Source organism: Stylophora pistillata, chromosome 11, assembly GCF_964205215.1.
Source record: "Stylophora pistillata chromosome 11, jaStyPist1.2, whole genome shotgun sequence".
Classification (NCBI taxonomy): domain Eukaryota; kingdom Metazoa; phylum Cnidaria; class Anthozoa; order Scleractinia; family Pocilloporidae; genus Stylophora; species Stylophora pistillata.
This window is the reverse complement of record NC_142529.1, coordinates 14,065,168-14,080,182: the sequence shown is the minus strand read 5'-3', so window position 1 is coordinate 14,080,182 and position 15,015 is coordinate 14,065,168. Positions and strand designations below refer to the sequence as shown.

Sequence of the window (15,015 nt, the reverse complement as noted above, 5' to 3'; positions counted from 1 at the left end):
ACCCGTACGACCCCGCGCGCCCAAGCCGTAAAAACAAAACCGTAGTGAAAGCTGACGTGTGTAAGGCCGGATGGGTTGACGTGAGTCGGTCCGGAAAAAGCCGTCCGGCCCAGCATTCACACGGCTTTATTCCAAAAACTTAAAGGAGGAAAGGAGAGAAAAAAGGCCCCTTTTTTTCATAAATTGTGAGTTTCATTTTCTTACACGAATGAAAAAAAGAAAACGTTTATATTGCAGAATCGTTTTTGCGGATGTTAAGCGTGCGCCCGTCTGTCGCGTCCTAGATCTAGGCTGAGAAAGAATTTTCGATATTTTCAACAGTTGGTGGTTAGATAATAAAATGCTTACTGATCAAGTTTGGTCGGGCCGGACGGGAAAAAAATTTTGTGCTCTCATGACGCACGGACCTCGATACAACGGTCAAACTCAGTCAATAAAGAGATTTAGCAGCACGTTTACGTGAAACGTAAACGGCAAGAGTGACCACGTGACCTTGTTTTTCCCGTTACTTTTTTCACGTTTGCTGGTTGCGCTTTGCCGTTTTTACGTGAAAGTAGCTTGCTTCGCGTTTTTCGTGTACGTAATATTTTCTGCACTTTTTCTCTTGCAAAGTAGAAGTTAATTGCCGGAAAAAAGGGCACCGAAACTATTCCTTGTAAGTTATACAAGGGCGTGTTCAAATCCACCATGACGTGAGCTCACGGGAAGCTAAAGCAGTGAGGTTCACGCCACTTTACGTCAAACTTGAAAGGGTAAGTTGGCGTTTCACGTAAACGCGGTGTTAAATCTCTCTATTAGGTACATAATATCAAGCAAGTTTAAGATTCTGTTTTATTGGAATGTTAGGTTAGTATTTTGCGCACTTTCAGGAATTATCGGTCATTGGAATGTTTCGTTTGTCTTTCGCCCACGTTTAGGATTCTCTTTCCCTAAGTTGTTGCGTTAGCATTTTGCAGGCTTTTACGATTCTCTTTCAATGGATTGCTAGGTAAGTATTTTTCTGTAGGATTTGATCTCGCCCGATTGTTAGGTTAGTATCTCACACGCTTTCAACATTTTCTTTCAATTAATTGTTATGTCAGTCATGTACGTACTTCGTGCACTTTTAAGTTTCGCTTTTATCGAATTGTTCCGTCTATAATAATACTAACAACAACAAAGTTTATATAGCGCCATTCATAGGCGTACAGGCAATTTTTTGCCAGGGGGGGCGGTGAACCATTTGCCCAAATAATTCTCGCAAGTTGCCCAAATTTTTACGAAACAGTCGTCATATGATACACTAACATAGGCGTACATATAAAACACGGTAAAAGAAATAGCTGTCTCTGCCATTTCGACGGCCAAATATATCAATGATACGATCCATGTCTTTCTCGACTACAGAGTTGGCATATTCCCTTTCAGTGTTAATAAGTGCGATGTTACTAACACGTTGTTGCCCCACGGTGCTGCGGAGGTAACTTTTCAATCTGCACAACCCACTGAATGATCGTTCTGCAGAACATGATGTAGCAGGTATCACTGCAAGGATGTGTACCTCACTAGAAAACTGGGAACATATCAAATAGGTCATTCTCGTGCATTGTCTGCATCATTTCTGAAACAGTTATGTGGCCTAATCCACGTACACGACGAAAGCTCGCGTACATTTTCTGCTCGGCTTCCAGAATCTCCCTGTGGATTTTGTAAAATTTAGCAACTCGGGAGAAGCTTTCTTTATCTGGTGTTTCATTCTGACAGATATTTCCCAAATCACAAAGTATTTTCTGGTCATTTCCGCTAAACCTGAGCTCAAGCTCAGACAGCACCTTGTCGATGGACGTATAGTAAGTGTTTCTACGATGGTGCGATTCCGGTGTCTGCGTTTGTCTTTGCGCATGTTCATCTACAACTGAGGGCTTAGAGGCGGCGGGACGGCGTTTGTCTGGGTGCCCTGGTTTCTCGTAATTCAAACTGAGAATTGGTCAGCCAATTCTTCATTTTCAGACCCATTGCTGATGCTAACTGCCATACGCTTTTGTAACTTTCTTCTCTCCGACACTGACGTAGGGTCTGAATGGTCAAGTCGGCATTTCTACGAGCGAAGATGACGTCAACCGTCTTCCCCTGAAGATATCGGCACAGACTATTAGTGTTTCTCAGGATTACTTTCAGTACACACAGTCCAAAGAGAAACTCCAAGTCGCAAATGGCGTTCAATAAGGCTCTGCTCTCAGAGTAGGTTTTTGGATCTTTGTTTGAAGACAGTGTGAGCAGGGCTTTTACAATCCGTTCCATTTGCCCGTGTACGGCTTTTACGGCTTCTTACCGGCTTGACCATCACGTAGTACCTAATGACTTCAGCGTCAGTTTTAGATCCTCACCTTGTACTTCTGTGTCACTAAACTAGGCGTGTCGTTTGGGACTCGCTTCTAAAAAGTTGTAAAGAGCCTGGATAGTTCCCAGAGCGTTTCGCAAGGGTTCAATCTGTGTCATAGTATCCTAAAGAGCGAGGTTGAGCACATGTCCGTAACAGTGGACGCAGATACCGAGCGGGGAGCACTCTTCCATTCTTGTTGAGAGTCCCTTCTGTACACCGTTCATATTAGCCGCCCCATCGAATGCTTTACCAACAATGTTCTTGAGATCAAGATTGAGTTCAATGATAGCAGATTTCACCAGTTCATACAGTACTTCGCCTTCGGTTGATTTTGTGGAGTAGAAACCTACGAATGCTTCTTTCTTCGTTCCATTCAGCGCGAAACTAACGCAAAGTGAAACTTGTTCTGTTCTGCTAATGTCTGATGTCTCGTCCAAGATGATACCATACCATCCGCTGGTTCGCACATCGTTTGTGATATCCTCGCGAATAAGATCGGCGATAATTTGTAGCATTTCATTTTGTATCACGGGAGATGTCCACTGTGCATGCTTCTGAAGCTGGCTTTCGAGTTGGCCGTGAACATGAGACATTCAATGATAACTTTCAAGTAGTCGCGATTTTCCTTCACATATTGTTTGTGTGATTCCTGGAGTTTGCTCAGTATTGAAGTATTTTTCTTTTTATTTGCTCTGCTATCAATCCATTTCGCCATGGCCATTTGATGGTTCTCACTCTTGTGGTGTTTAGTGAGACGCTCTATCTTCTTCCAATTGTCAAACGTCAAATCGTGGGCATTTAAATATTTCTGGCATGGGTAGCAGCACGCTGTATTTGTTTCACAGTTGTAGCTCGGCCACGCACAACGTTTTTACCAGGCTGGATTGAAATCTCTAGAAAAAGATTCACTGCCGAATTTTTTTGGGTCGTTGCACTTCAAGGTAGGTTGCTGAGGGCCCTCGTCTATATCACCGAACTTTTGGCAAGTACCACTATATACATTTGTATCCAAGGAAGAGTTGTGCGCACCATCTATGATATCTGACTTATCTGGGGCACCATTATTCATGATAACTGACTTCTGTGACTTTTCCGGAACACTGTTATCTATGACAACTGAAATGGACATATCCCGATCAGCGCTATGCACGATTTCAGAGTTTGCACCATTGTATACGATTTCTGTCGTATCCGGAACACTAGCACCATTGTGAGCACTATTATGTATGTTTTTCATAGCCATTATCTCTGACTTATCCGAATTACCCTTATCCATGATTTCTGACTCATCTGTTACACCGACATCTGTTCCATGTTTATGGAACGCAGTTTTCGATACTGAATTTTAACTCGTTCAAATAGTGGTTTACGTAACCGTAACTTGCTATGGATTGCTGAATGGTCAGAAAGCATTGGATCTTTCATTAGTGTCCGAGTTATGAGATCATCTTCAGCTCTTGTAATTATTAAATTTAGTGTATGCTCTTTTTCGTGTGTGCGCTAGTATCTCGATTGATACGGTCGCATCTCGGGCATCTTTAGGATTCAATATCATACGATTGTTACGCTAGGATTTCGCAAACTCTTAGGATTCGCTTCCATTGGATCGTTGCGTCAGCATCTTACGTCATTTACGATTCTCTTTCATCGGATTGTTGCGTCAGTATCTCGCGCACTTTAGGATTCTCTGTCGTTGGATTGTTATGTTAGTATCTTATGTATTTTTCGAATAACCTTTCATTAAATGTTTTTTTTTTTTTTTTTTTTTAAGATACATTTTCGTTGCCTTGTTTCGTTAGCATCTTGCATCCTTTAGGATTCAACTTCTTGGGATCGTTCCGTTGCTATCTCGCAATGTTAAGGTTTCTTCTTACTTCGATTGTTACGTAAGTGTCTTAAACATCTTTTTTCATTAAATTGCTACATAATCTCGCTCACTTTAGGATTCCCTTTTTCGGATTATTAGATGGATTTATTACATTGGTGTCTCGCCCATTTTTACGATTCTCGTTTTTGGGGGGTTTTTCGTAAGTGTTTCGCACACTGTTACATTTCCCTTTCCATTTGTAATGTTACGGAAAGTTCTAGATTCTCAACCGTACCTATAAAAGCCGAGATTGTAACTAGATGTAGCAGTAGTTCAAGTTGCTGGTATAGCCCGTTAGATATCAATAAAGGTGTATGCTGCAGAATACAAGGTGTCCACACTTCAATCATTACGAGTGAAAATGAAACTGACAACTTATCGTTTGAACACTTTTCGTCAGATACTCTATGCTAATTTGAATATATTTGACAAATTATGTGATGAAAACAAGAATGAGAGAAATTCTGTCGTCAACCCTTTCCTCAAACTTATTTCCTAGCGGTAGTATGGCGCCGCAACCGAAATCTTTGAAAAGGTCAGACGCTTTTGGCCAAAACTATCACCATTACTATCACTATCACTGACAGCATACAGTCCTAAGAAAGTAAAAGAATAGTGCAGTTACAAACTTAAACGTCAGGGGTTGTGTAGTTCATGGTCTAGGAATCATCAAAACAGAGATACAGGATAACTTTCCCTCGCAAAGTTTTAACATCCAGAGCGGTATTTCGTTTTGATTTCTTTTGTGTCTTCTGCGCTGAAATTGTTGTAACCCCAGGAGCAGGCTTTCAATTAAGGAAAGGAAAATTGGAGCCCCAAAAAACAGTCTCACCCATCATAACACAATATAATATTCGTCTTTATTCATTCAGATGAAAAGCTATATATCTTATATTACAAAAAATTAAAAATAAATATGCCACTTGCACAGCTAGGTTATATTGGAAAATTAGTCGATAAAAATAGTTCTCTACTCGATCCGTGTTTAATTTCGGCCGCTGACTAGACTTGTGTCTTGATTGTATTCCGTGACCTTTAGTTTAGATATAAGGTTTCTCAGAGGTTGTTCCTCTTGTCTGGTCGAAAATTTTCTTATCTTGTTTTTCTAAAATAAAAACGGTGGTAAATATCCACGTCAGGTCTGAAGAAATTCGACAAAAAAGGAATACCGCTAGTTTACATGCTTTGCCTTTAATGGCGCAAAACATAAAACCAGCTTTCAGTCAGTGAGTTGTCCAAAACATCGTAGAAAAATAACGTCAGTACTTGATAACAGTTGTTAATTGATTTTTTTTTTTTTCAAAAGAGCAGATCGAAAAGGATCTGTTTCAACTGTTTGGGAATTCCTAAACTTCCCCCGGTGAGTATCGGTCACGTTTCTTGATAGTAGGCATGCTCCAGGAATTTCGATTCCACTATCTCCACTGATGTTATTAGGATAAAGTTATATGTGGGTGGCTTCTTTAATACTATGTTTGTACCAGTGAGAGTCATGATCAATAAATCTAACCTGGTCCCAAACAGGAATATGTTCTGTTCCATATACTATTTCATAAACGAGGGTGAGTGTTTCATCAAGGTTCCTAAAGAAGAGGAAATTGATGAAAGCACGAGGCCGAAGCTCAGTGTTCTTATTGTTCCGAGTGAGGGGCTCCTCACAAGGGTCTTATTTATCAACAATAAACCCAAAAGCAAAAAAAAAAACCTGGATGTATTTAGTTTTGACTTTCTTCAGTTTCATCAACACGTGTACATATTTGCTAGTCAACGTGATGAGAAGTATCTTGTTGTTTTTACAACTTCGGTTTTTTGATAAGTGGTCGTTGCACTTTTCATTGACCTCCTCAGTTCAGTGCAATTTTGAGAAATGAAATGAATAAGTCCTGCGGGTTTTCACCGCCAAAATTTTCCCAAGAGGAAGCGTTCGTAGCCTAAAATTAGACAGTACAAAGATAAAATGGGCTGTTTATGTTTTCCGGAATTTGCAAGCTGCGCGCGAGAAAAAATTTCCTCTTACTCCAGCTGGTGAGTGTGTTCAAAGATTATGATGTTCACCAGGTGCTGTAATCCTGGAAGAGAATAAACATTCGTCTAAGTGCTGCATTCCTTTACTTATTGATAGTAAAACACACGTGTTTGAATATCTTCACACGTAGATGTCGAAACAGGTGTCTTTCTGTTCGAGGGGCATATGTGACTCACATGGGACACACAAGTGGTTAATGGCCTCATGCATAATAAATAAGTTTGAGAAATGCGTGTTCTGAAAGCGCGAGCGAGTAACGGTAGTTTTTTTGTTTTACTCTTGAACTGAACACCGCAGGCGAGAAACTTTCTTTGTCAGTCTTCGTGGAAATCTTCGTTTGCTGCACAAGGTTTTCCTCCGTATGACTGACCATACTGGCAACTTCCATTTCTTCGTTACTACTTGAGTACGATGTATCACGACTCTCGGTAGAACTTGCTGACTGAGGTAGGTATACATCGCTATCGGTCATTATTTCAAGAGTATTTCAACGCTGAATAATACCAAACTTCAAGAGATGTGAGAGCCTGAAAGTTTTCACAGCTTTCTAATTCATCACCCGCAAAACGGCTTACGAGACACTTTTAAGACAAAATAAGTGCACTATGGGGCCCGAAAAAACCCGATGTTTAATTTTTCTGGAAGTTTTGTTCTACAGGAATTGGTTTGTACATATGATAAGATAGATAAATACGCAAAAAAAATTCGTGTCAAAGGCACTTAAATTCTCTCTATTTCCGCCTTGGTGAAGCGTTAAACTCTCAGGCGTAACCAACAAAGAGATGAAGGCCTTATTTGGGGGAGTAGCTGTCAGATCTTGAAGGTTAAAATGGTTGATTTCATTGGTTTAGAATACGACTATCGTGACCTTTTTAAAACCCGCTTCCTCTACACGACACTGTTATTTAGAGCCGGTTTTTCAGGGGATCAACTCAGACTTCTTTAAAACTTTCTTTCCTTGCCATCATGAACAGTAGGAAGATGTCGCCTTATCATATGCTCTTCCAGCTCCTCATACTGATTAACTTGGAGGCTGGAATGGGAATTCCGATTGAGAACTATTTAGGAAATACTCTGTCTTCCACAGCTAATGAAGACCAATTAATGCCTGGCGATCAAAAGAACGCCTCCTTTTTTCAGCTCAAGATCTCCCGCAGACCTCCAGAGGGGAACGAAGAGCGTTCAAAGAATTCATCACCAAGTTTTCACGGAGAATGTAAGCTTAATGGCTCATTTTATTTAAACCTGAAGTTTTGGCTGGAATGCGAATAACTTAACTGAGGCGGAAAGAGAGGAATGTTTATTTCATAGGTCATAAACGGGTGCACCTTTGAAGAGAAAAAGCGTACTTTAAATCCTGCACTGAGTATCTTACGGCAAGGTTCTACTTATGCAGAGAAGTTAAATTTTAAAGATTACAACTTAATCGTTGAAGCTCATTAGGGGCTGACTCAAACCATTAGAATTTCAAAACATAATATATCAGTCTTTATCTTACATAGCTACTCATGAACACATTGAAGCGGTCCAGACTGAAGGATCCTCACCTCAGGAAATGAAACGCAAACGTCTCCAACAGAACGCTGAACATGAAGGTACAGCCTGCCAAAGATTGGATATGATGGTAAACTCTTCAGATCTTGGACTGCCTTCCAAGTACATCATACCTGAGCGTTTCAATGCCTACCAGTGCAAGGGAAAATGCAACCCCAGGCAACCAAACAGGTTTGTCCTTCATTCTTTACTGAAGGCTTTCATGAACGAGAAAAAGAAAGGTAGCTCAACTGATGACACCACGACTTGCTGTATACCAATCAAGCTGCGGCCAATGCGTTTCTTTTACTATTACAAAGGGGAATTCGTTGTGCAAACATTTAACATGATGATTGTTGAAGAATGCGGCTGTTACTAAATTAACTCACCTGTGGTATTGCGAAAACCCAAAAGATAAGGCCATTGCAGTCACTAAATACTCATTTACTGTGTAGGTCTTAAAAGTCAGCCATCGCCTAAATAACTACAATTTTTCTTTCATGAGTAAAACGTAATAACACAACAAACTGATTTGTTGTTTCCGAATATGTTACTTGCAACGTTTACTTTCGTCGATATCATGTGTAGTTAGTCTAAAACATTACTTCAATGAAGATAAAATTCACGAGGTTAGTGCTTACTGTTCACTGAAGAGCCACCAGTCCCGAAGACAAGATTTATATGGAGAAGGAATAAAGACCTCATCAAGCGGGACAGTTCCTTCTAATCATGAAGTTAATTCTAATTTACATGTTAGGCTTCGCATATAGCTCAGCTCACGAAACTTCGTGAAGGATTCCACATTCAAGGTCTTCTACTACGTAAAAATTACACGTGCCGAAACAGCGGATACGTGAGCATGCACGTGTCCGCCAAGACAGTTACTGTGGACGATAACTAAAGATTTAGGACTTACACTAACGTCGACTCAAACAGGATCACAATCCGTCAAAAATAGTTTTATTGCGTGCGAATTACACGTGCCGACACACGTCTAGTACTACTTAGCAGACACGTGAGCATGCGCGTATACGCCAAGACAATATTAATGTGGAAGATAACCGAAGATTTAGGACTTATACTAACGTCGACTCAAACAGGGTCATGCTTCGTCAAATGTAGTACATTAAATACAGAAGTTAGATCAACAGCTTTGTAAGGCTCATAAGCCCCTCAAGCCTGTATTTGTCACTGACATTCTCTTTAATCGTCTTTCTCTAGTTTTATATCCAATAGATTTATGTTATGTAACTTGACAGCAGAGTCCAGACCAAAGGATACTTTTCAGGGGCTTGGCACACTGAGGTTTGTACCTTATTATATAAGACTACACCGGAATGTAACGAAACCTTGTTTATCGTTTCGTCATCATAATGGTGCAATATCATCTTGCCCCAGACTCTAAAGTACTAAACAGCTACATAGTACACTAAATATAACTTACTTGTCTCCTTGTAAGTAACCGTAAAACACATTACAAGTACAAATACACCCTTGCACACATTTTATTGCTTGAAGATGAACCCAAGCACGTACAGGTAAATTAAAGCAAACGTAGTCCACATCCAAGTCAATTGACGACTGCTACCCTCAACTGAGTTCAATCAGCAGCTATCGTGACGGCTCAGGATTCCCAAACAGAGAAATGAAGAGATAGAGACTTGTAGAGTCACCACCATTGTTGCATAGATGCACACTATGTGGCTTCCACATGCCACTTTTCACCTGCCTTTCACTTTTCTTCGTCTTTAAACCTAACACGACATTCAGATCACACTTAGTGCAACATAAAGATCCCATCCACCTAGCGGAACGGAACGGCGTTGTTTGCAAAATCCTGAGTGAATGTTGTAAATCAATTCATCGAAGAAACAGGGACAGCGAAGTGGAAGACAAAATTAAAGTAATAGATCCATGAATAGATCTATGATTACCGTCACGAATATAGAACAAGGTTTTACACTATCTGAGTAAAAAAAACGCATGTCCAATAATACAATCGAGAAGAAATTGTAGTAGGTGTAGTTTAACGTAATATGGTGTAGTAGGTGTAGTTTAGTGTAGTAGGTGAATGTACTAAGTGTAGTTTAGTGTAGTAGGTGTAGCTTGGTATATAGTAGGTGTAATTTAGTGTAGGTGTAGTTCGGTGTACTAAGTGTAGTTTACTGTAGTGGGTGTAGTTTGGTGTAGTAGGTGTAGTTTAGTGTAGTAGGTGTAATATAGTGTAGTAGGTGTAGTTTGGTGTAGTAGATGTACTTAGGCGTACTAGGTGTGCTTTGGTCAAGTAGGTGTACTTTGCTGTCGTTTGGCGTAGTTTAGTGTAGAAGGTGGTTGGGTGTAGTTTGGTGTAGTTTAGTATAGTAGGTGTAGTTTGGGGTAGTAGGTGTAGTTTGGTGTAGTTTGGTGTAGTTTGGTGTTGCAGGTGTACTTTAGTGTAGTTTGGTGTAGTAGATGTAGTTTGGTGTAGGGGGTGTAGTTTGGTGTAGTTTGTTGTACTACAACACTACTACCTCCAAACTACACCTACTACACCAAACTACACCTACTACACCAAACTACACATACTACACCAAACTACACCTACTACACCAAACTACACCTACTACACCAAATTACACCTACTACACCAAATTACACCTACTACGCCAAACTACACCTACTACACCAAATTACACCTACTACGCCTACTACATCTATGGCATCTAGATGAAGAGTACCTTTTTTGTAATTTGACCCATAAAGAAAATGGTTAGCTTGAAATATATTACAAAGATTTGCCAGCTTGTTACAGCATAAGTGAAAAAATGGAAGGAAAAACTGTGCCCTCAATGTATAACCTAAGTTTTTGCATGAATTGGCCAATTTCAACTAATACCCAAGCCTTTTCAAAAACTTTGGTGTTTAAATTTTGTTACAGTGAACCGTTGAAAGTCTTAGTAGATGGTCAAATTAATACTTTTTTCAGATCAATAAAGGTTATTGCAGTCATGTTTCATGTAAAATGTAACCAAAACTCCACCTTCCAGGAAATTCACTTATTTTCTGACAAGAGATACCATTTAAAACTTTTCAACATCTTTAAGGCCAATAACAACATCAATTCAACTTTAAAACTAAAGAGAAAACTTGATTGAAGTTTGGAATTAATCTATGTAGTTTACATGTACAAATGAAATCCAGGTATTTTTCCAAGGTTCCTGCAAATATAACTGCCCCTCGGTTAGCTAACTGCCTCCCAGTTAGCTCAATTGGTTAGAGTGCCAGATTGTTGTGTGGGAGGTCGAGGGTTTGAGCACCAGCTGGACCAACACTCAAGGTCTTAAAATAACTGAGGAGAATGCGCTACCTTTCTATATTATCAAGAAATGGATAGACATTCTAGTCTTCTTGGATAAGGACAAATAAAGCATAGGTCCAATCTCCTGCATCTATTAATAAGTTAATTTGGTTAGGCAGGGGACATTAAAGAACCCACTCATGAGATTACTGTGATGTGGTCTGGCCTGTTTACTAGGAATTGAGGGGAGGGGGCATCTTCAAATAAGTTTCCTTCGACTGATTGTAAACTGCTGATGCAGTCCGGCCAAAGTCCCCCGAAAAGTGTTGTGATGTGCATTTAATCATATCCAAATCAATCAATCAATCAGTCAACCTTATTTAACGAGGGTAACACGGGACAGTGCTTCAACTGAGTAACTAGTGGCCCTCAAACTAAATTTGTAAAACAAAGTTAAGAAACAAAATTCATGTCGTAAAGAAAGGAAGTATAAGTGTATGTATGAATAGGGCTAACAATAGTAAAAACTATATTACATTTATAAAAATATTCTTACAATGAATATCTACAAACTATGATTACAATAAGAATACAGTTGGGATAGGTCGAGCAAGAGGAAGGTTATGAAATGATGGATTAGCATAAAACTATGAATAAAATTAAGTTTCAGTTACGATAAAATGATCAACGTCATTGTATCTGATTAAAAAAGTCTATAAATAGCCTTTCTAGATGAGGTTACGCATGTTACTTTCTAAAGGTTAATAGGCAGAGAGTTCCAGAGCCTGGTTGCGGACACGCTAAAAGTTCTCCCTCTCTTAGATACACGATTATATCTGGGGCAGATGAGGTTTAAGGCACTGTACCGCCCACTGCGTGTGTATAAATCTGCATTGCATTTAAGAAGGTCATACATGTAGCTGGGGCAGTTTCTTTGAAGGTGCTTAAGGACTAGTGAGCACTTATTGATTTTAGCTTTATCATAAAATGGGAGCCACCCTAATTTATTAAAAAGATTTACGCTATTTGATCTTGTGTCATCTCCCAAAATTACTCGGGCAGCACGTTTTTGCAGCTGGAGGATTCTCGTTAAGTTATCAGCTGAGCAGTTTGACCAGATAGTTGACCCATACAACATTACTTGTTTGATCATAGCATTGTAGTAAAGTGTGCGCTGTTCGATAGGGATGAATCTCCATATCTTTTTAAGAACCGCTATTCTCTGGGACAACTTCTTGCACAGTTTCTCAACGTGTACATCAAAGCTTAAGTGTTTGTCAATAGTAACCCCCAAATGTTAATTTGTGCAATATAAATTATTTAATTATTATTATTATTAATATATTTCGTTTTTGAATCCTAATCTTCTCTTCATCATCAAGTTTGATATAGTTAATTTTAGATCTAGCTTGTATTTGTTTAAATCAAACTTTTCCGGCAAAAGAAACAGACGCTAGACAAAATCTCGCATTTCAGTGGCTAGAGTTGCCAAGATTATGGACTGTTGGTTTAAAGACACAGACATTATATACAGTTAGAGCAGAGGTTACCGAATTAAGTTACAGGAAAACCTAAAAAGACGCCTTGTATTTCCGGCCAGACAACAATCATGAAACACAAACGGTCAAAAGACAAGTTAAAAAATAACAAGTTTAACCTTGAGTTGAAAGTGACTTTCTTTTTTAATCTTTAAGAGAGGAGCTCCTAAAACAGTAAGAACAATATGAAGAGGTATGAGTTTAATCTAAATCCTATTTGAATTTAAGAACACTCTAGCTTAATTTGAAAAAGGACTAAATCATTTCTTTAATTTTCAATTTACACTAGGAACTAGTTTATAAACTACATAATTAAATTAACCATCTTATTAGCAAAACCTTAAATGGTAAATTGAGTAATAAAAAGTGAACAAATAAGTAAATGAAAAATGAAAAAAATAGATCAATAAATACATAAAGAAATAAAAAGTGCATACTACAAGTAAAATTTTGCCATATATTTAATCGGAAAAATTTCTGATCTAAAAGCAGAGATGCTCTGCAATGGTAAAGTATTTAGGCATAGTTGGTTCCAGACAACAATAGACCTTGGATAAAAAGAAAATTTGTAGACATTACTGTTGCACTGAATATGGCGTTGAGGAGTACAATTTGGAAGGTGAGATGCCCAGTCCAGAGGGAAAACCTCAGGAGGAAGTGAAATTCCCATTAGACCTTGCTGGATCTTGTAGAGCATGGTTAATTGAGACAGTAATCTACGTTTTTCTAGGGTGTCCCACCCAAATTGATCAATCATGGGAGAACCAGGACTTAATCTAGAATAGTCATTTAAGGAGAATCTAGCTGCACTATGTTGAACCACTTTAGTCTTATTAATATTACGTTTAGTATAAGGGTTCCATGCAGAACTGGCATATTCTAACTGCGGGCAGACAAAAGTAACATACCCAGGACTCTTCTATGAAGGCCCAGTGTTCCATTGGCCTTACCACAAATGAGGTCACACTGTTGGTTCCAAGTCATTCATCAAATAATCGTGAGAAAAAGGAAGAGATTTGTTAGTTTTTCCTAAGCTCAGTTGCCAAAGGTCTGCCCGCTTGCATAAGTTATCGAAGTCTTGTTAGAGGGCCAAATGATAGAGGAGGTTGACACTTGAGAGAAAAATCGGTTGAGCCAGCAGTCATACCTGGTGACATCAAAGATGATATGAGAGAACCTCATATGATTCCGGTGTAATGTTTCATTTACTCACTCTTCTCACCTAAATACCATTTCAATCGACCGGTGGTAACTACTTTGAAGTCGTTTACCGTCCTTTCTTTCAATTTTGGCTCATTTTCCCCGACGCTCAACAGAATATCATTTCAACTGATGCTAACATCATACGCTACATCTGAAGAAGGGAACGTTCCCTGGCCTCGAACATTTGTTCAAAATATCAATAAGGTCAGCGAAAGGTCTTCAGCTGGTTGAAAATACCACTGACTAGAATGATGTTGATCGCTTTGCAAGTTGTGAGAACATCGTCCCTCGCATCAAGACACCGTCAATTCCCCTTCCCCCCCCCCCCCCCTCTCAAAACCTGACTGGTCCTCAATTGTTCTTGAATAAGCTCTTCGACAGCCAGTGCCGAGGATTTTTAATTAAGTGAAGGGCTAGAAAATAAACTAACCGTAGCTACGCTTTTAGGCTTCGCTAATTCTATTACCTAGCAAAATAATGAGGATCGAAATGTACCAGTGACAGCGCGCCTCAGAAAATCCAATCAATGGGATATAAACAGCAACGCCGCGTTCAATACAATCGATTAGTCAGATCGATTTTTGTAAATATTTCGCTTCCTTATGACTGTTACGTTTGTTCTGGAGTTGACTGATAAGCTGGCCCGGAGAATTCTCTGAGATTCTGTTTTCTGTAATTGCTTGCGTGAACCGGTGGCAAGTTCTGGTATTCCCAAGCGCGCAATAAATCTGCAGACATCGACCGAAGGTTAAGAAATGTGACATCAACTCATATTTCAGTGTGTAACTGACATGCATACACTACGGGACGAAGTAAACGAAGACGGACGGTCAATATCTCATCACCAGATACGTGTCCTCATTGTTAACCACAACTTGAATAGCACATAACTGTAGCCTCTGCAATGCTTTTACATTTAGTGCAAACAGAACAGCATAACATTGAAAACGATTTATTGCACGTCCAAGAAATACATCGTCATAAGTTAAGTTAACGTGTGCAAGCTTCCCGTACATCTTAAAATCACAAAGGTATACAAATATGCATGTAAAATGTGTCGAATGCGAACGAGCACAAAGACCTGGAAAGTCATACAGCTGCCAACAACTACTCAAATGAATCAACTGAAGAACTCTTGAAAGAGTTTCGAAGATCCTGTGGGAAAAAAAAGATAAATAAGAAATTACTTAAATATAAAACCTTTTGAAA

General features: G+C 39.3%; 2 protein-coding genes, 2 long non-coding RNA genes and 1 pseudogene across 5 annotated transcripts in view; 1 reads left to right on the top strand and 4 right to left on the bottom strand.

Moving 5' to 3' along the window:
* Positions 1–864: 864 nt before the first annotated feature.
* LOC148720161 (zinc finger MYM-type protein 1-like) lies at positions 865–3,647 on the bottom strand (annotated as a pseudogene).
* A 1,420-nt stretch (positions 3,648–5,067) lies between these two features.
* Positions 5,068–7,939, bottom strand: LOC111327187 (uncharacterized). The gene is made up of 2 exons (XR_002694512.2): positions 7,803–7,939; positions 5,068–6,298 (listed from the first exon to the last, which is right to left on the bottom strand). It is a non-coding gene; the product is annotated as an uncharacterized LOC111327187 (long non-coding RNA).
* LOC111327186 (uncharacterized) lies at positions 7,103–9,292 on the top strand. Its single transcript, XM_022931306.2, has 2 exons — positions 7,103–7,471; positions 7,758–9,292. Exons 1-2 carry the CDS (start codon positions 7,222–7,224, stop codon positions 8,165–8,167), a joined length of 660 nt encoding a protein of 219 aa, XP_022787041.1. The 5' UTR covers positions 7,103–7,221; the 3' UTR covers positions 8,168–9,292.
* A 3,554-nt stretch (positions 9,293–12,846) lies between these two features.
* LOC148720160 (uncharacterized) lies at positions 12,847–14,114 on the bottom strand. The gene is made up of 2 exons (XR_015993270.1): positions 13,826–14,114; positions 12,847–13,750 (listed from the first exon to the last, which is right to left on the bottom strand). It is a non-coding gene; the product is annotated as an uncharacterized LOC148720160 (long non-coding RNA).
* Positions 14,115–14,742: 628 nt separating this feature from the next.
* The window catches only part of LOC111327208 (sperm flagella and cilia-associated protein 2), a 48,577-nt gene continuing 48,304 nt past the window's right edge, over positions 14,743–15,015 (bottom strand). For both annotated transcript variants that reach the window (XM_022931336.2, XM_088739348.1), the window contains one exon: positions 14,743–14,961. In XM_022931336.2, the coding sequence (XP_022787071.2) occupies positions 14,914–14,961 (48 nt within the window). In that variant the 3' untranslated portion in view covers positions 14,743–14,913. The remainder of the gene's footprint in view (positions 14,962–15,015) is intronic.

What these genes read in the sequence shown, in the direction of transcription:
- LOC111327186 (XM_022931306.2), top strand. Translation starts at nt 7,222, where the DNA reads ATGAACAGTAGGAAGATGTCGCCTTATCATATGCTCTTCCAGCTCCTC. An exon ending in ACCAAGTTTTCACGGAGAAT is followed by an intron (nt 7,472 to 7,757) that starts GTAAGCTTAATG and finishes TATCTTACATAG; the next exon opens with CTACTCATGAACACATTGAA.